The following is a 22,039-nucleotide window of genomic DNA, read 5'->3' on the forward strand; positions in this document are numbered from 1 at the left end:
CAGATTCAGATTTCAGATTCATATTTCAGATTTAAATTCAGATTTCAGATTCAGATTTCAAATTCAGATTTCAGATTCAGATTTCAAATTCAGATTTCAGATTCAGATTTCAGATTCAGATTTCGATTTCAGATTCAGATTCAATTTCAAATTTCAGATTCTAATTTCGGATTCCGATTCAAATTCCGATTTCTGATTAAAGTTTCTGATTAAAATTTCAGAATATTTGTTACTTGAATCATAGATTTTGTGACTCCTGCAGTAGACATTGCTTGAAATAAAAGAAAAGAATCATGATAACATTAAAAAAAATGTATCACTGAAGAATTCTAATGATTAAATATCTAAAAAGATTCAAGAAGCTTATTTCAATTTGGAAAAATAATCTTTCTCTATTTTAAATTCAAAACATTTACTACACAAAGAGGCATCAGCATCAGCACAATCAATCAACAAACCACGCGGCGAGACGGCAGTTCCTCCTGCTGCTGAGTTGGGTGGTAGATTTGGTGAGCGACAAAAAGAGAGCTAAAGGATTTGTTTCTCCAGCGGCTACGTGAGGGGTGCGAGATTTGTACACCAACCGTTGAAAACGTGGACCAAACTGGTTGAAATCTGGCAGCTTTCAGTAAATTCGGAAAACGTTGCTACTAATTTTCAAAACACCACACAAAAAGTATGTCCATCGAAAGAGGAGATTCTAATGAATCTCTAGGTATATAAAAAGTGACCAATTTGAGTTCAAATTTTAGAGAAATCACGCTAACAAAATCGCGTAAACCCACCGACACGAGGGGGAGTTTGAAAAATGACAAAAAAGATGTAAGTTTCATTACCATATACTGAACAACTGAGATTTTTGAGGAACCAACTATGTTCTAGGAAATTGATAATAAAGTTAACGAAAAAAAACTAAAATTTGAATTTAGAGAATCGGTCCATTGGTAACCGAGATACAGCAATGCAAAGCCAAAATTGGGTGACTTTTTTGAAGTAAGAATTTTTTCTACCGGAAGTTCCGGGGTAGCGGCCAAAACTTCCTTTGGACCACCAATAATTTATACATCTATGGATAGATTTATTCTTGACAATTCCAAATATTATTATTATTATTATTATTATTATTATTAAGATTAGAGACACTTTACCGTTTTAACGGCTTTCGTGTCTATAAATCCAAATATTATAAAATCAGCGCAATGTTTGGAACCTGTCTCAAGTTATAGGCATTCTAAAAAGAGCTCTTTTTCGGGACATTTTTCATTCGGACTTAGCTACTGGTGATTTCGTAAAATATTTCGACTTTATTTTTCAATATTGAGAAACTAGAATAAATTATCTATACAATGATTTAAAATTCATCGAAATCGGTCAATATTTGCGGCCAGGGGAACTTACGCAAACTCTCGGGTCATATAGACCCGAACAGCCTAATTACGGATTTTTTTGAGGGAGCACTTCCGGTGGTCACAGGAAGTTGCCAAGTACTGCCAAGTACTAAATGTGCGAACTTTTATTTCATACAAATGCTTCGAAGACATTTTTATTGTATGAATTCATTTACCAGAATACTGTTTTTTTCGACACCCCCTAGTATTTTAATATTCAAATAATCATAACTCGCTTACGAAACGTCATGCCTCAAAACCGATGGCTACAACTTTGTAGTTTGGCTCTATCCGTTCACTGGAAAAAGTTTCTATGTGTAAATCATGCAAAAATGAAACGTCCAAATATTTGAATCAAGATTATTAAAGCGCATGGTTTTATGAGCATTTTTGCTGAAGACAGCATTTGTCTATCTCTTATTATTTAAGTATTGTATGAGGTGCGAGTTTCCTTCTCTTAAGGTTTCCATAATTTGTCACGGCTGCTCCTGTGTCCAGATTTCGATTTCGAGTTGGTTGGAAGTCATACGTTCGTCACTTTATCAATTATGCAAGAAATAGCCCCTCAATCATTAAGACGGATGCGTAATCGGAAACGAGATGCAATGCTGCTCTCAAGTTCTGCTCTGGCTTTCAGCTTCCGCAATAGCTCGGTATCATGTTTTTTTATTCCATAAATATTTATTGTAAGACATAGGACGCAGGACGAGGCCAGCCTAAGACTTGCAGGCAGGCAGACAGGCAGGGACATCATGTGTGAGTGCGTTTTTTATGCCATTCACACCGCATTCGGCTCCAGAGCTACATACGTATTGCTCCTCCTGAGCTGGAGCTTGAGCTAGAAGCTAGAGATCAGATGGTTATGTTTATATTGGTTGAGTGGCAAAATAATGAAAATTTATTGTGCTTTTTATGGAGAGCGGCTTCGACTTTTCCCGGCTTCCTGGACGCGCGTACATATCTATGAAAGCTTGCCTGATGCCACCAAATGTGGAAATGAACCAAAATACAAGAAAAAAAAGCACCGGAAAGAGGCAACTGTAAAGAGGATAAAACTAGACACCAACCAACGAACCAGTGCACGAGCTCACTGTGTAGATGAAAGGGTGTTTGATAACGTTACGTTACGAAGGTATCCAACTACGGCATATGCGATGGTCAGCGTGAAAATTTAATGCTTCAAAATACGCTGTTTGGTCGGCTGTCACCAGACTTGTATTCGTCCTACTTCTGGTGTAGATACAGGCCTTGCCAGATGTAATTTCGTTAGCTCGTCGAGTTTTTTTCCACTTCTGGAAGAACCTACGTTAGAAAACAGTTACCACAAATGTGTTTTTTCGAAAGAGTGTCGACTTATTTTTTTAGGGGTTCGTTCCACGAAAAAGTTGATTTAGATATATGTAGGTTAGAATTTTTTTTTACACTATGTTTTCCTGTATACCACGTTCAATAAATTCAATAGTTTTGGTTAATAGACCAAAAAAGTTCCCAATAATAAACAACAATAGTTCAATTGTGTATTTTGTCAAATCATCGTCAAAATCGATTAATGTCTTCTTCAATCAAACGATCTTCATTACCTCATTTGCTGCAGATAACAGAAAACTTGCACTTGTATTCTAATCTGTTGAAGATGCTAATAGCGTTGAAAAGATATTCAAATATTTACCCAAAAGGATTTTTCTCCCGGATGCTGAGGGAAGAATAATTTGAAGTGTTTTCTTTAAGAGTTCTCAAGATTGATAGGAATGCCAAGTGGGCTTTTCAAATTTCATCAAAACACACAGATTTCGCCCGATAATTCATACTATTGTCTGTTAATCGAAATGAGACAATAAACTAAACGTTGTTTGCCATTGCTCAACTAGAAAACGGCTTGAAAGAGGTCAACTCTTCAACTCGTTGATTCGTTACATTATTGAAAACCTATCCATCTGGGTTCAAAACAAGCACCTGTATTTATCAATGTGCTGATAGAGGTGGGGAGTAAGGAAACTTTTCTCTTCCCGTCCACCACTCTACAGGGACAGGACCGGAGTAGGTACATCGCTATTTGATTCGTATACTTTCTCTTGGCACTGACTATGTTTAAACAGAATATTTAAAAGCATGAGGGAATTTGGGAAGCACTTTTTCCTCGCTCGCTTCCTAGAGAGTCGAGATCAGCAAATAGCAGCAGAGTAGCTCCTTTTCCATAAATTCCAAACACTCTCATCCGAAGTGTCTGTAAATTCTGTTTGATGTGAACAACTTTGCTCTAGCCGTTAGGTGAAATCGTGGGTTGTCGACGGGTAATGGATGGAAAAATAACACACGTGTTTTTTCCTTCGATTTTTTTGATATTTGTTTTTTTTTTTTTAGAAGGAATACTTACCACTCGGGTCAACACTGGGCACCACTGGGATTCCACCATCGCTTCGAGTTTGCGTTCCTATCGTTTTAACTCTCGTTGATGATTGTTTTTCCTGCAAGTATTCGAAATATTTATGTTTGGTTATTCTACGTCAATTGGATTACTGTTGAAAGTGATACAGGTACGCATCAAAAAAATTGTTAAAAAAGTTAAGAATTTCATCACAAAAAAGTATTTTCTAAGGATTCGCATTCACACATTTTCGATAGAGACACTTGGCTCAGGACGTTTCGAAATTAGAGTTTAAATTTTAAAATCACGCCAGTTTAAAATATAAAAGTTCCACTTATTCGTTTCGCTATCATTTCATCTCTACCTCGTCTGTCGTCAACATGTAGTAGAGACATAATTACTAGACCTTTCTAGAACTTATTTTTTTTTCATCCTGCTGCTAGCTAACAAGGATAAAAGGTTGCGATGATTAATTTATCAAAGAGATTTTCGGAAAATGTTTTGACGAAATCCTTTTTCATATTGCTCATTAAAATTAAATGCGCCATTTTCCCTCGATAAATCCCCTTGTTTCGTACTGTAGACATTCACTTTTCGCATTGCTCCGTGTCCCGTTACCACGTTGCTGGTGCAATTACTTCAAGGTATTATCCATTTGTGTGTTGTGCCCAGAATTAAGTGTCAGGAATTAAGCACTTTGAAATGAAAATAAACTCCCGTGAGATTCTGTCGACTGTAAAACAACACCCTCTACTGCATTGCCTTTGATGGTATGTATGTATGTTTGGGAAGCAAAAAAACATTCGCCATGCTCTCTAGAAACAGTAACAAACATTAGAAAGATTATGTGAATCTTCATCTGGCCTAACATAGTACGATTTTCTAAACATACCAAAACGGAAAAGTGTGGGCACAGTGTTGTATGAGATGTTTCCCACTGTAATCCCTGCAGTATATTACGATAACGAAGAAGCTAATTTTTAGCTTACACATCCGAGTGCGCTCGAATTTGGCAGAAGGAAAATATCACAGAGCGGCGCGCTGTACATTTGTGAAACCGACAAAACAACGAACAAATAAAACCAAATTTACGAAGGTTATTAAAAAAGATTACCGGGATAAAGTTTTGCGTTTCAAAGTAACGTTAATGCGTCGTCGTTGTCGACTCCAATATATTTGAGCGGAAATTTCTGGCCCCGTTTATTACTTTTCCTAATAAATACACATTCCCCTCGCCGGTTGGGAAAGCGGTTGCAAATTAATCAAACTTTCAACATTTGAACATTTTCTAGGGGCATTCTTCAATGGGAGCGCTTAGCTCTGGTGATTGTAATTGGTGATGAAAGTTTAGCTTAGCTTAGCTTACAAGAAATTTTACATTAGGTACTTTCCCGTGGATTCTGGATCTTAAGCGTTTGTGTTTACGTTAGTCGAAGAAAAATATCAAAATGGAATTATTTCAGCAATTTCTGGATTGCCTGTGCTGTAGTTTCTTAAAACCATCCGCTAGTAACACTTTTAGACTCTTTCTCACTCATTTATCAAAATAAACTTGAACGTTTTGAAAATTTTAAACATCGAGTGAATGAAACACGGAACGAAGAATTCATATTCTACTAATTCATTCAAGGCCTACTAACATAATCATGCAAAGAGCTTTTACAGCTTTTGATTTTTTTTTTCCTTGAACAGGAAACATGAGGCCTACTTGATCGACTTGCAAAATTATGTGCTTTTGATAAACTTGTTATTGAGGCGCTTGGGATCAGAGGGGTGCAAGTGCCTTTATGATAATTTCGAGAAAACGCGCTTCAAAGTTGTGAAGATGCTAGATTTTTCATATATTTCATTTCAATCGAAAAAGAGTTCAAAAAAATTATAAAAAAATCGAGTTGTACATTGAAACATAAGGAATCGTTAGGTATACATAATTGATGATTTTGGACTTGCACCCCCCTGATCCTGAGGGCCTCAATTGATTTTTTTTAATGTACCCTTTCAGTTATATTGAATCTTACAGCGTTAAAAGAAATAATTTAAAAAAAACGTATTGTGATCGTATTGTATTATCACGATATTACTGATATTTATTCAATAAATTATCCTTTTTCAGTCAACTTAAAAGATTGATTTTTTATACCAAATTGAAATTTTTGTTATTACGCTTCAGACTCCAGGATTATAGACAAATCTTTTGGATCCTATTGGATGTTATGAAAAGACATATGGCCAAAAAATAGTCAATGGACATAAATTAAGGTTGCCAGATTTTTTTCCACTCCCATCTGGGCCTAGCAATTCCGGGCATTTTTTCAAAAAAACCTGGCAAAATTCGGGCATGGATTTCAATTTTTCAAATCCAAAAACCGGGCAAAAACCGGGCGAAATTTAGGTGTTATTATATAAAAAGTAAAGAAAAAATGCAAAAAAAAATGAAATAAATATTTTATTAATGTAATTGCAGACTTCCATGAACTTTTTGGAACACTTAAATATTTAAAGGTTTATAAAAGTAAATCAGCGAAATTATTTGAAACAACCGTTGAAAATTTCCATACCGTTAATCAATTTTGCTGAAACTTACTCAAAAACTTTGATTTTTTTTTGGTTACTTTGTGAAAATTGTGAAAAAATCCGGGCAATACCCGGACTTTTTTCACGATATCCGGGCAACCGGGCCGGACCGGACTTTCTCGAAATTTTGCATCAAATATCCGGGCAAACCCGGATAAACCGGGCAATCTGGCAAGCTTAACATAAATCTATAAATTTTGATTGATTTTTGACAAAGTTATAGGTTAATTGAATATCGGACCATCCCCCTTATTCTGCACCGCGCGTGAGGTGACGATAGTCGAGTCGAGTCGGAGTCACGTGAGTCTTGTCACCTTATTCCCGAAGCCGATGTGACAGAGGTTCATGCCCAGCTGACTACTAGATTAGGATAAGAACTCAAAAAGTTCATTCTAAAAGACGTTTCTCACCTAAAGCGACTACTGGAATCGGGTGACTAGGGTGATTCGACTATTGTCACCTCACGCGCGTCGCAGAATAAGGGGGCATATCTTCTCGAAAAAAAAGAACCAGGGTTTCTAGCGATTTTTCGTTTTGAAATTCATAAGTTTTTCCGGGTTAAAAATGAAGATTTTCTCAATTTTTATTATCTTATATATAAAAATAGAGGCGTTTTCTTTGTGATAACATCACGTATGAATGGTCGGTCGGAATGAAGTGAAATTTGGTATCCGAGGGTTTTTTGGGTCAGAGATGGTTTGTATAATACTTTCAAGAATCTCACTTTTTATGAAAGGGGGGTCCCCATACAAAATTATCTCTTCACATCTTATATATAAAAATGGAGGCGTTTTCTTTGTAATAACATCACGTATGAATGGTCGGTCGGAATGAAGTGAAATTTGGTATCCGAGGGTTTTTTGGGTCAGAGATGGTTTGTATAATAGTTTCAAGGATCTCACTTTTGATGATAGGGGGTCCCAATACAAATTAAACTTTATTTGTTACGATTTCCATAAGAATCTATTGGCGAGCACAATGCAGTTAAGGACGTTTAGATGAAATTAAACATTTATTACGATTTATACTTTAGAAGGTAAAACGAAGTTTACCGGGTCAGCTAGTAAATTATATATTATTTAATGAATTATTAAATTTTCTAACAATTGTTTCCCAAAATTTGTTAACCGGTTTGAAATTTAGGGACGAATCCAACGAAATCAACAACTGTTAACACGTAAATTTAAACCACAGTAATGAACCCCAAAATTATGTAGCATAAGAAGATCACACAGTCGAAAAAAGAGCAATTTTCTCTCTAGCTATTGCTATTCTACAGAATTGCTTACAGAATATCTATTCACATAGCTGATCCACGCACGATTAGCAATATAAAAGTTAAGTCAAAACGTTTGTATAACCAATAAAAGTTAGGTCAATACTTGCAAGTCTAAACGAACACAAACACATATAGGATCTCAATGAAACTTGATGTTTCCTCGAAGAGATTCCTCCCTTTTCTTAATTCTAAGCGTACATTTTTCGATGATATGATGGCTAGCATCTTACAAATGCTAAAACCACCAACCCACAGAAAGTGTACTATATGTGCCGTGACCGGGATTCGATCTCATGCCCGCTGGCTCAGAAGACTTGAAGGTTATCCTCTATGCCACGGGCTGGCGGCAAGTCTAGTTCTAATGAAGTAGGGTTGCCATCCGTCCCGCAAAAGCGGGACTTGTCCCGCTTTTTAGGTAAATGTGCAGCCGTCTCGCTTTTTACTCGAAATGTCCCGCTTTTTTTAACTAAGTTTTCAATTTAAAAAAAAGGTTTGCCTACGTTTGATTTATATTGCTTTAACAAAACTGCTCATCAAACAAATAAGGTGTGATCCCTTATTTCTTTGGAAATTATCTTTAAATTTTTCTATGCAATACCTAATAATTTCAAGCTCAATTTGAGTATGCGACAGTGTCATATTGTGTTACGCCATATGACTTAAACTATGTTTCTATTTTTAAAACTGGTGGAAACTATATGCAAATCTCGATTTTTTAGCAATTATTTGACTCGGCAAATCTCGTTGGATAAATTTATGACTTGTGTTGGAAAAAACAATTTTTGTAACATATTGCCTAAATAACTATTTGCTGCATGGCGAAACTTATAGTTTTTCAGTATTTCGAAAAATTATCAAGAAGTTCTCATTTTGGATAATGCTAATGATAGGTTATACTATAAATGACACTCTGATTTCGCATTAAATCGAAGGATGGTACATTTGATTTTTATATTTTAGAAATCTTCCCAATCTAGAAACAAAGCCTATTCATTTGACTTTTATAGTGAAAAACAATTTTTGCTATAAATTTAATGAAACTCTTTTTACAAACCAGAAATTCCAAGCTTAAGCAAATTTCATAAAAAAAAATCAGTGAATATCTCCATTGTACAAATGAATTAAATATGTGTAAAAACAAAATTGGTTTCCTTGTTTCAAATGTAAACTAAGTTGCTTAATGAGAGCCTTATTCAAGCATTTGTTTTGTCATAACATTCAATCGCAAGTATTGTAAGAATCAAGAAAATATCTTAACATTTTTTAAATAAAAAAAACCGCTTGTAATACTGATATTTTTTTTTAAATTGATTTAACTGTTGTTTCAATCAAAGTTGTTTTAACGCCTTTGTGTCATTCGCACTTTTTTCCAACGGAAGGGCATTGAAAAGCTTCAAATTTGTTCGATGTTTTCGCCTGGATTTGAAAGCATAGACGTTGATTTGGAAAGCAGATGTAATATCAACTGAACTATGCCTCTATTATCGATTAAAAGAACTTTATACTCAAGTAAAAAAGTACCGCACTTTGAGAGTAGAAAAAAACATATTTACGTATGTGTACATACATTCCATGCCTTTTTCGAATAAATTTTTAAAATGTCCCGCTTTTTTCTCAAAATGTCCCGCTTTTTTTGAAAAACATCTGGCAAGCCTATAATAAAGTTACGAATAAGACGGCCAATCTTTGAAGACGACTGAAAGTGTTGTTTAAAGTTTAATTCGCGCTTCTCAGTTCCACCCGAAAAGTGTTGAATTAGGTGGCTGCAAAATACGACAGCATCTATTCGCTGTTTAGCTCCACAATTGGAACAAGCCCGGTTAATTTTATCTTTAGATTCTAATGGTTCGGGGGTTCTTTTGAGCCATTTTGAAAATTTCAGTTTTTCTAGAATTTTTAGGGTTGTAAAAATATACATAGTTTGTATAGAAATATATCAAATCAGTTAGAGATGTACCGAATATTCGGTCGGCCGAATATTCGGCGCCGAATACCGCCAAAAAACCGTTAAGCCGAATATTCGGCTCACCGAATAGTTGAGCCAAGTATTCGGCCGAATAGGCCGAATACTTATTTTTCCAATTTTATACACTAACAAACATGTCAAATTTTTCAACTGATTTTGGATAATTTCTAAGATATCCAAAAGTAATGTTGAAAAAGCTACAAAATCAACAAAAACATATGGTTTCAGTTAAAGATTTTAGCTGTATCTTCACAGTAGATAGCTTCATACTTTGATTATCGTGTATTCCAGATTTTTTCATTTATCCAGGCTTGTTCATCAATAAAGACTTCCAGAAAAGTCAAATCTGATCGGTAAGTTCAGATATTATTTAAAATTCTCCAGATTTGCCCTGGTTTAATCAGAGTATTTGCTAAATCAAATAAATACTCAAATTTCTCTTTCAAAACTTTTAGACTTACGTTCAAAAACGATATGTTAGAGTAAAATTCAAATGTAATCATCATTTTTTCTTTAACCCTTAGAAACGATTTTACACTGCTGCTGTGATTCGATAAAAACATTAAATTTTAAGTAATTTACTTTCTTTTTCCTCTTAAATATTTGAGAATAATGTCTAGATACTGTTGAGATATGCTCTTTTTTACACACTTTTCAAAAGATCGTCCATCCCCGTACGTGTGAATTTGTTTGATAGAAAATATGGTTTTTTAAAGTTAAAGATCATCGTGTTTTTTGGCAACTATTTTGAATACTCATCTCGCTTAAATTCGACATTCATCTGATTCAATATCAAATAAGCAATTTCAAATAGTTTGACACCTGTTTTGATATGTTTTATCCCAGATTTCACTGTCCCCCCTCTTAATTATTGGTGAATTTTTTAAAATCAAAAAGGCCTTTAATTAATGAAGATGTGTTGTTATACATCTGGTTGAAAATAATCGATTAAAAAACATATGGAGTCTTAAGATAGAAGAAACAGAAGAAAAGTGAAAATGGTCGCTTTTTAGTTTCTATTAAAAACTCAACAGAATATTCGACCGAATATTCGGCCGAATATTCGGCCGAATATTCGTTTGGCCGAATAGTTGAAAAGGTCAATATTCGGTATTCGGCCGTTCGCCGAATACCACTATTCGGTACATCTCTAAAATCAGTTTGTCAACTTGAATGGGGATTTTCAGAAAGCAGGAAAATATTTAATTAAGTGCAGTTTTAATTTTTAAACAAATCTAAAGCCATGTTTTAGAAGCAAAAAAAAATTATTGAAAATGAATTTTTGACAGAAATTTTACATAAGACTTATTTTCTAGCCGAGGAAACTTTAAGCAAAAATTTGACGTAGGAAAAGGAAAAAAACAAAATACTGGCCGGAACGAAAGTTGCAACGAGGATTCGTAGTTATAACTCCATCAAAAGTGGTTCTTAATTTAATAGTGTGAAAGACCACAGACGTTAAACCCGGTATTCCCGGTTTTCCCGGAGCAACCCTGAAGGATCAAGCGTCTTTCTACTTCAAGGAAAATATCTTTTTTCCGCACGAAAAAGCTTACAATTCATAAACGAGTCACGTATCGTTCTAATTTAAGGCGTATAAATAGTCTTGCTGTTGTAATATGTTGTTAGAAATTGTAAAAGAATCGTAAACTTGTCATCTAAATGTTTCCAAAAAGATACGATGAATAGAAGAAAATGGTATTAAGTCTCCTCATATTCCCCTATTAATTCACAAGTTGGTAAAATGTTTAAGATAGCGTTACGCCGTGAGTTTCCGCCCAATCAAGTTTCACAATTATTTAAAAATTACTCATTGAATAACAGAAGAAATCGACAAAAAACGGAATGGATGGACATGGACAAACATTCAAACGACATTCGAAGGATACACAAAATAAACTTCAACCATGTTAAAACGTTCGTCCCCCAGTGTCACCCAGTACCAAACCTGTATGGCTTCGAAAAGTGAAAAATGTGCGAATTGAGAAGACAGCTGATAAGACAGCTTTAAATTAAAAAAAGCTAATCGAGAGGAGAGTTTCATAAACAACGAGTCCTGGTAAAAGCTGATAAATTCTTGTGATCATTTTAAGTGAGTTGAGAGTACAGCTTTTAATCGCAACAATAAAATGACCTGGGAGGACAGTTGAAAAAAACAAAACATAGTGCCGAGATAACCCAAGAAAAATGATTGTGGTCATTTCCAGTGGGTTGAGAGGTCAGTTGAAAGTAATCGCAAAAACGAGTCGATGGAAATTTTTAAACACACACTAAATGAATTATGAATGCAATTCAAAAAGATTTTAAGAACAGCAAAAGACGAAAGAAAAGAAAACCAGCTTTAGGGAAAAGTGGGAAGACTGTTCTAGAGAAATGGGTTTAATAGAGAGTTGTGATTCATTTTACTAGCCAATTCTTACACATGCCCTAGAAATCTACCGGATTTCGAAACACGGTCAAAAAGTTGATTTTCGTCAAAATTTTTTTTAGAAATCACTAATGGCATCAAATCTTGACGTTTTATACACTTTTGAGTCATTTGGAATCAGCATTTAAATTTCGATTTTCCCGATTTCCTGTGGCCCCCATTTTTGTAATTTGTAAGGGTAAAAAAATCGTGACTTTTAGCCCTTTGAGACAACCTAAAACAAAGTCAGTTTGAGCTGGAATTTTGCACAGCCCATTTTTTTTTTGGCCAATCTAGAAAATGTATATGGATGGTTTTTTTAAACTCGCGGGGCCATTTTCGCTGCCACCCAACTGTACTGTATTCTGGTGTTCCACTTACAAGTGAAGTTTTTATTTTACATGTCTGTTCTCAATGATAGGACACCCAAAGCTGAAGAATCTGCCTTAGTTATGCCGTAATCCGACCATCCCTAAGCAAATGAGTAGAGGTATTCTTTCATGCAAAAAAAACGAATCAATTTTCTTATTTCTCACCTGACAGAGTCAAAAGCAAAAGTTAAACACATTCCAGAAAACATAACACTGCTGCTGCTGTTCGTAAGTTCGTAAGAAACATTGCACATACTTGGAATTGTTTCGGGGGTTTTTCTGTCTTTGCCAGTCAGCTCAGCCAGTCCTTCCAAGCAAAGCGAAAAGGTTAGGTTTAATTTCAAGCTTGTGTGTTAATATTTACTTCCGGTACATTAACTTACATTTTCGTACTCCTCTGGACTGTGCTGCGTCGTGGTGGCTCTTCTATCAGCGGTAGGAAATTCACATGTGTGCTGTATGGTGCCTGTCTGGCCACCTTCTCACAAGACACGCACCATGAAACGAATTCCGTTGGTAATTTTTTGCTGTTTTATAAACATCTTATCAAACATGCTTTGGATATGGTACTCGACTTTTCGTGAATTTCAAACCTTGTAAAAACACCTGTGTTATGTACCTGTATGTTTTAATGTACCAAAAAATGAGCAAATAAATCCATTTGGACATTTGTCATAATTTAGCCCCCGCAATTCGTCTAGAATTCTTAATGGCCAGTCCCCGTGTCCCAGAATGGCTCATTTTTAATTCAGCGTTTCCTCAAAAGAACAATGAAACACATCATCAAGAATTTTATCTTATCCATTAGGTAGGTACAGACGTCCATTTCTGTTTGTCTTTTTTTTTGGCTTTTTCGGCAAAGATGTCCCACGAGTTTCGTTAAGTTTTTTTTTTTGCTTTACTCCAGTTCAATGATTAGTATGCTGGATTTTCTTAGAACCAGTTTGCGCGTTACATATCTAATGAAAAGCCACCTTTTCTATTTTTTTTACAATTAATAATTCAAAACTGAAATGCAATATTGATTAAAATAATGAATATGTGTACATATCTAAGTTATTGCCAAAGCTTCCTGTTAGTGTCAAAGAGCCAAGAAAAAAAATGGAAATCGAATCTGAGAAATTGAAATTCCGCTTAAGTAGAGCAGGCTCTATACACGGACGACATCATCTAACTTTCGCAACTCCTTCTTCATTCGTGACTTGGCAGAAGCGCTTCTTCTCAAAAACAGCAGCAAGCAAGGCGAGGTGAGGAAAAGAAATATGGAAAATTGATCAACTAACATGGTTTGACTCCTCCTGACACATTTGATGTTCCTGCCCTCGTTCGTTTTGAGCAGCAGCAGCACCAGTTTAGCCTTAGACCGATACGGTTTGAAGGCAGCTGAAGCTAATCTCTTCGACCGCTTTGCCATTTCTTCTGGCAGCTCCACCCCTCCCCTCGGTGACTGGAAGCGCTAAACTTTTCCTATATTCTTATGCGAATGTTCACCGGAATGTGGTTTGAGGATTGCTGCTTTTCTGCATGATTTCAATTTGTGAAGTCTCTGAAGGCTCGTAAATATATATTGTTGAATTTTTACACTTGACATCAACTTACTTCGACTCAATGCAGATATTTTTCCTCGAGAAAAACCTCTTCAGTTAGGCTTGGAAGTGTGGGATCTTTTTTTTTTCGTTGAACTCTTCCTTAGGTTGAGAATAGAAGCGATGTGTTTTATATATTCCCAGGAGCTTAGTGAAAATAATAAACTGAAAAGAATGTTCTAGGTTTCAAAATTGTAACCACTTAGACAAAGTTGTGCAAGGTAAAAGAAATCATAAATCGTATTGTTCATTTTCCGTACAAATATTCAAAATTAACATTTCTCATGGGATTATTGTGAAATTTTAATTTTATTTTTTGAATAAGTGAATTAAGCATAGTGATAAATCATTGCGTGTTTTTTGGTTTGTGCCCGATCCGATTCTTAGTTGATTTCATCCATCTCAAGCAGTTGACATCGTTGAATGATCCGCTACAAGTGAAAACACACTTCCTACTTCTACAATTGATGAGTTGGTTATTTCTTATTCATTATTACTGAACTAATGTAGCTAAACGGCCATTTCTACCTTAGTATTCTCAGGTGCCTACGAAATTAGGAAATTCAATATTCTTGTTAATTTATTTATAAAGAGCCGTAAGTTTTTTTTCTATTGCCACCTAAAGGGTGTCCACGTTGGAATTGCCACACTATGAAATTACTCTAACTTTTTAACCGCTGAGTAGAATTTCATGAAATTTTGGGCGGATTTAGTTTATAGTGCATTGTTTACATCCTGCAAGTTTTAAAGTCCTGTGATCAAAACTCGCGGAACAGCTCGTGCGTTATAAAATCTTGGGCATTCATCACGAGAACAAAAATCTCTCGCATCGTCCATCGCTAAAACGTTGGAAATCGCGAATTCCACGTGGGATGAGGTTCCCACGTTTTATATGTTCGTGAGTGATTAAGCGGTTCGAGGAACGATTGACCAACGATCGGAAGCCCAGAGGTGAAGGAAAAAGTATTCCGTACAACATCAAAAAACACAACCGCGTAGTTGGGGCCTTCAACCGAAACCCGAACGCCTCCGTTCGGGTTGTGGTTAAGAAGCTGTACCTAAGCCGAAGTTTTGTCCAGAAGGCCAAAACTAAGGCGGGGCTTCGAACGTTCAATGTACAAAATGCCCCTAATCGCGACGAGAAGCAGAACAAGTCCGTCAAAACTCGTACCAGGGAGCTGTACCTCAACATGCTGACGAAAGTTGAATGCTGCATCATGGACGACGAAACATATGTGAAGGCCGACTTCAAACAGATTCCCGGCAAACTATTTTTCACGGCCAACAATAAGTTCAGCATGTCCGCACTCAGAAGATGTCCAAATTTGCGAATAAATTCCTGGTTTGGCAAGCCATCTGCACGTGTGGGAAGCGGAATGCACCTTTCGTGACCCAGGGCACGATGGACGGACAGGTGTACATGAAAGAGTGCCTCCAGAAGCGGCTGTTTCCTCTCCTGAAGGCCCACAACGTCCCAACAATCTTCTAGCCGGATTTGGCCTCATGCCACTACTCCAAGGACGTGCTCAAGTTGTATGCGGACAATAAGGTCAATTTCGTGCCGAAAATAATCAACCCTCGCAACACTCCGGAGCTTCGCCCCATCGAGAAGTACTGGGCGATTATGAAGCAGCACCTTCTTAAACGACCTAAGGAAGTGAAGACAGTCGAGGTTGTGCAGAATCTTATGGCCGGGGTTAAGGCCAAGGTGCGGGCATTTGCGTATGGACTGTAAATAAAATACAAGTAAAATGGTAAGATGAAGTTAAATAGTTATTTTTCAATCCCTGAAAATTTGATGGCAATCGGATGAAAACTCGAATTTTGCGAATTAAATTTGTGTGTGGCAATTTCATCGCCCAAGTAACAATTTTAGCTTTATTATGGTCAGCAAAATATCGTTTGGACTATCGCATTAATCTTCATAAAAAGCTAAAGCGCATTCTATAACATCACCTCGACTCTAATAAAGCCAAAATCAGGCTATTTGGCCCTACCCTAGAAACGTCATCAAGACGTATAATTGTTGGTCATCAATTTCGGTCACCAAAGCTTTTAAAAAGCTATTATAAAACATGTTAGAAATTTTTGTTTTTTTCGGTTCTGTCAGTTCTCGGAGTTTTTTTTTCCAGCAACCATAATGGTTGATGAATGATGATTGCATTATTCAGATATGATCTGGTAAAATTAATAGCTTAAAAAAAACAATGTTTTAACCATATATTGAGCTTCTTTTCTACTGCCAGTCAAGATTTTAGGTAAAATGTATATGAAATAGTATCTTAAAATAAATGCGCCTCGTCAAATCTGATGGTCAATCATGATGGAATTGATGGAAAAAGGCCTGAAAAAAATTTTTCCAATGCTTGCATTGTGAATCCATCAACATGGCGTCATTTTGTGCCCTTCGATTTTGCAACCAACATGGCGTGAGTCAATTCATAGTTTTATTATGGTTTAATGATGACCCCAAAAAAAGCTACGATTTGACGTTTCTCTCGCAAGCCAACCAATTACACGCTAAGGTTGAGTTCCTCATTTCTGAGTTGTTAATCATTAGTACAGTAAATGAGGACAGACTTTTTGAATGAAAAGGGATTGGTTTTGAATGACCCGAGGAATAAATCATGAGTTGAAGTCAAATTTCGTTGTCTGACGCCATCTTGAAATCCAAGATGGCGGCTTCCGCTGAACTTTAAAATGGTGTAAATGACTTGAAATCGCATGAAACCCCAACAAAACGTGTATCGGGTGAAAGGGCTAAACAAGTAGAAGTTGAATTTCGCTATCAGACGCCATCTTGAAATCCAAGATGGCGGCATCCGCTCAACTTTTAATGCTTAATGCTGACAAAAAGTCGCATTAAACCACCACTATACGGGTATTGGGTGAAAGGGCTAAACTAGAAATCGATTTTTTTTCTTTCCGACGCCATCTTGAAATCCAAGATGGCAGCTTCCACTGAACTTAAAATACTGTTAATCAATGAAAATCGCTTGAACACAACTTTTTTCACGTAATACTACATTAAAACTACTATTTTAAGACAATTTAGATCATTTTAAATCACTTTTATTATTTTTTCATTATGTTTCTAATGCATTTAGCACTTTTCTTGTTTTGTTTATAGTTTTTGTTTTTTTTGCCATTTATGTAATTCTATTGTTCCTATCTTGCTATTATGTTTAAATTGTATTGATCTTATTCTTGCGAAAACTATAAGGTTATGTTGTTTCTGTTAACCGTCTGATTTAGGCACATGTGCCAAATTCGATGTTGCCAAAATCGAATGTTGCCAAAAACGAACGGGGCCTGTATTGTGGTGGTTTTTGTGGGATTTTCAGTCACTTACAGATTTTCAGAGAAACGCGAAAACGGATATTTGACTTCTATCATTTAGCCTTAGCACCCAATACAATATATTTGGGAGTTTCATGCTATTTTCATTCATTTACAGTATTTTTAAGTTCAGCTGAAGCCACCATCTTGGATTTCAAGATAGTGTCAGAATGCAAAAATAAACTTTTTATAGCTTATCCCAATTGACAAACATCCATATTTTGGAGGTTTCATGCGATATTCAATGATTTAGAGCATTTTTAAAGTTTATAGAAAGCTGCCATCTTGGATTTCAAGATGGCGTAAGATAGCAATATTCGACTTCTACTCGTTAAGCCCTTCCACCCACTACCACCTGGGTTTCATGTCATTTTAAGTCATTTACTACATTTTAAAGTTTAGCGGAAGCCGCCATCTTGGATTTCAAGATGGCGTCAGATAGCGAAATTCAACTTCTACCGGTTGACTTCTTTCAACTTATACCCTTATAATATAGGTTTAATGCGATTTTCAGTCATTTACAGTATTTTCAAGTTGAGTGGTAGCCGCCATCTTGGATTTAAGATGGCGACGGGCAACGAAACTTGACTTCTACTCTTATTCTACTCTCTTATTACTTTCACCTAATAACCATATTGTGAAGGTTTCACGATATTTTCAGTAATTTACAGCTTTGAAAATAAAAGCGGAAGCCGCCATCTTGAATTAATGATGGCGTCAAGCAACAATTTTTTCTCCTACTATTTGGGCCCTTTCACTCAATACTCATATTGTAAAGATATTCATACCACTTTCGGTGATTTCAAGTTTTAAAAGATGTATTTTTTTAATTTTAACTCAAAACCAACACGCATAACTTACCAAAAATGTGTAAAAATTCGAGTTCCAATTCAAATATGTGCTATCTAATCTGAGCGTGTCCTGTTTTGACATCTTGATCGAGAACTGTCACTAAGTTTTATGGCGGTTTAATAATCATGCACTGAGTGCTATTATAGAACATGCAAAAGAAAGCTTGGAGCAAACTTCTAGGTTTGTGTTTTATTATAGTTTAAAAAAAGCATTCACAACTCTTTCAAAATAACTAAAACAGCATGTTTAATAAAAGTTTTATTAGCGTTTTCAAAACCATCTGAAAACATATGGTCAAAAAAAATTATAAGCATTCTGCATGACCATAATAAAACCGCCATAAAACGAGCTGCACAAAAAAATGCCATAATTAAACCATGATAAAATTTCCTAATGCTAGTTGGTTTAATCTGTGTTACTTGGGCGTGGACACCCTTTACTCTAAACTATTTAAATAAGTACAAAAAATAAGGGGATTCTGAAATAATATCTCGCCTCGCAACCCGAAAGTTTGTTCATGTGATTGTTGTATTAATCATGTGCCAGATTTAAAATTTCAGATGTTTATCAAGGTTTTTTTTGCTAAAGTTGAATCGGTGGTTAGTTTATAAGTAATATGAAATTATATTTTTCGTTATAATTCCGTGTTAGTCATGGATGTATGGCTACAGTCACCAACTTTAAATTTTAGTCTCGATGTTCAAAATTTCCAACGTGAACATTTCGAAGACTTTATAAACATGGAAATATGGAAACGCAGGGTACTGTTGTCCACGTTTCTTCCTCCATTGGTTCCAGTTGTCTCTGCGTCCAACACTGCATAGTGGGCCCGGCCGAATTAAAATGAGTACTAAATGTACATTTACTACTCACCGGGAAACTGACAAGATCTGGCTGCATATGTATCATAAGCATAATCAAGCACTAAATAGCCTATATTTAGGAATCACTTGATTGGGTTTTAGGCGACTCCTTGGATTCCAGTAAAATTTAAAGGCTTTAACGAGTTTTTTCTCTTGTACTCACATAATTGGCATTATAGGTGTAATATTTTATCAAATCTTTTTTATTATTAACTTAAGGTGAAAAACAAAAATTCCAGATTGAATTTGGATCTGAAAAAAACTTACTTTAATTTTTTTTGTCAGTAAACTACTTTTTTAGATTCAAATTGTAGATAGCAGCACTATTTTGCTGTTGCACGAAATAAAGACGCATTCTCAATTTAAAGCTTTAACAATTCATGTTGGGTGATTTTGGTAAACAAGTGAGAACTTAGTGCCGGGTAAACGGCTGGGAAATTCCAATATCATCCAATCAAATAATTAGATTTTCTGCTAGAATAAACATTTCAGAAATTTTCCTGCACAAGTTCGCCAAACCTGATTTTTTCATGCCAAATCTCCATAATTAGAATATACATATCTGAGCAAAATCCAGACTTACACTTATCGACTGTCTGAAATACCTTTTTTTGGCTATGTTAATATTTCAGAAAGCTTCTATCATGCTAACTTCTTCACAGTCATAGTTTTGACATATTCGATTTACCACTTTTCCAATTGATTGAAACGAATTTTTATGCCACTCATTCTGTGTATTTCTATTTCAAATTATTCTCTATTCAAGTAAGAAAATAACTTAATTTTTTGTTACAGAGCGAAATTAAGCAAGGTATTTTCCTGTTGACCATTTTCAAAGGTTTCACATCATACAAATAGTTAAATTATCCTCTCTACAAAAATATTTCTATATTTGTACTCTTATCCTGTTCCAGATTATTCAATAAAAAAAACTATTTCTATCTCAAACCTTGTGGTTATTTCCTAAATTTTATATTTTGTCTCAATCGTAGTAATCCATGCATTCGTTCGTATGTAGTTCAATGTTTGTATTCGGTCGCATATTTCACTTCTTCTACAGCCAGTGACCAGTCTAGACGTTTTCAGTGTGAACAGAAGACCTTCCAACAGTGCGGGACAAGCAGTTCCCGATGGCAGCAAATCAGCGACGACGTCGATGACCATAAGACGTGGCTGGGAAGATGAAACGAGTCTTGCCAGTTCAGGTGTCGAAGGGCGAATCGCGACGCAACGCCACCGTTGGATAGCCTCAATACGCTCGGAACTGTTTTGGTAATCTAAAGACATCAGACAGCAGAGACGTATTCAAGGATCGAACGAACCAAACTACAATAGAGACTCTTCAAACAGTAGATATCTTTGAAGTCTTTCGTCATGCGGGATACCTAGTATGCCTAGGCTTCTAGAAGCTTTAACGACGATGTAATTGGCGTGAATCTTGAAATCCAGCCGTTTGGCAAGAATCACACCAAGATCTTTCACGATAGCCTCGCCGTCAATAAAAATTTACGAGGAAAATAAAATTGCTCTGCATTCACTACGATTCAAAGGCAGGCAATTGACATCGCATCAGGAGGCGAAGAGTTTGAACTGGTGCTGCAGGAACTTGGCATCATCGGGACCGGTCATAGGATAAAATAATTGCAGGTCATCTGAGTAAGCTAATTTTTGTCCATCGAGTAAACAAAATTTCAAACAAAGAGTTTAGAGTTGATGTCATCGTCTGTAAATAAATTGCAAATTTTTCAATTTCATGTTTTGAACTTTTTTTTATATACATAGTTTCTATTAATTTCCTTTTCATAAACCTTCGAAACCAAATGAAATTGGAAACACTGTAATTCGAGAAGCTTTTCATCAACTTCTTTCGAAAATAAGTTAGAAGGTACCGAAAAAGTTGGACAGACATTCAACAGTGAAAGCACCAAGCCAGTCCAGCAAGAAGCTTTTTCGAAGTCGGAAAATTCCGACAAACTTCCGAGTCTGCGCTGGAGCCGGCAAAAGCTTCACTCGGGAAATTTTTCCGAGGAAACTTTTCAAGACAATGCAGCTCCCATTTCACATTGTTCCTCCACCCTTTTCAAACATTTCAAACCACGGCCAGAGCAGATACACTAAATTTGATTAGCAACTCCTCTTTGCGTTTCGACATAAATTAGCATTTATTCTCGATGTTTCCTGTCAGTTAGCAAATTCATGACGGTTTTTTCTGTGCGGCTGTGCTTCCTTTATTAATTCAATGACGGCGACAGTCACAGGATAAATTTTTCGGTTGGGGAACAGAAACTTTTGACGCACACTTGGCTTCGATCATAATGCGTTTACCAAGTGAGTGAGATGTAGTGAAGCTGGTTCTATTTTTTATGTATTTGATATTATTTCTTTTTTATCTCTGCGACTACTCTCTAAATCGAAAAGTCACTTTCCAAAATAAGCCTCATGGTTGCGATACATCTTCAATTGCTGATTGGGTCAATGCCAGACCGAAGGCGGGAGAATTATTTCTTATTTCATATTCTTATATATTCGAACCATTTTCCGGTCATGTCATAAAAATAATAAAAGGGATTTCCCTCTCGAGTCCCCTCTCCTGTCTCCTGTACCAGCCAAAGGAGACAGAATGGTTTCGAATGGGGCAAAAACCGAGAGCACGTTCGGAGATGGGTACGGTAAGTTTATGGTTAAGAAAAAAAAACACATCCACACAACCGGCGCAGCAGTTTGCATTTTATACGTTTCAGTTCCGTTTCGCCGCCTAGCTCTCTTCTTACATTTACATTTGCTTATTTGTCGGTTAGCTCTACCAAGGATTCAGTACCACTTTATAGGCGTACGTGTGAAGATTCCTTCTGGATTTTTGTGACTCAATGAGCGGAAATAAGATGTTCACCTTTTTGACACCTGCAGCCGCAAGTGGGGAAAAATAAGCCATTCGCCCTTGAAGCTAGAGACAAAAAAAAAGTTAGACAACGATGTCAGACAGCGAAATTCATTCGCTAATTTTGACATTGTCTGTTCGTATACGAGAGATCAACTTTGCTTGTGGAAA

At 36.0% G+C, this 22,039-nt stretch overlaps 1 protein-coding gene across 1 annotated transcript in view; it reads right to left on the reverse strand.

Moving 5' to 3' along the window:
- Positions 1-22,039, reverse strand: part of LOC129758108 (cytotoxic granule associated RNA binding protein TIA1) — a 211,341-nt gene that overhangs the window by 157,757 nt on the left and 31,545 nt on the right. Inside the window, exon 3 of the mRNA XM_055755560.1 lies at positions 3,763-3,853. Coding sequence (XP_055611535.1) covers positions 3,763-3,853 — 91 coding nt within the window. The remainder of the gene's footprint in view (positions 1-3,762; positions 3,854-22,039) is intronic.

Source organism: Uranotaenia lowii, chromosome 3, assembly GCF_029784155.1.
Source record: "Uranotaenia lowii strain MFRU-FL chromosome 3, ASM2978415v1, whole genome shotgun sequence".
Taxonomy (NCBI): Eukaryota; Metazoa; Arthropoda; class Insecta; order Diptera; family Culicidae; genus Uranotaenia; species Uranotaenia lowii.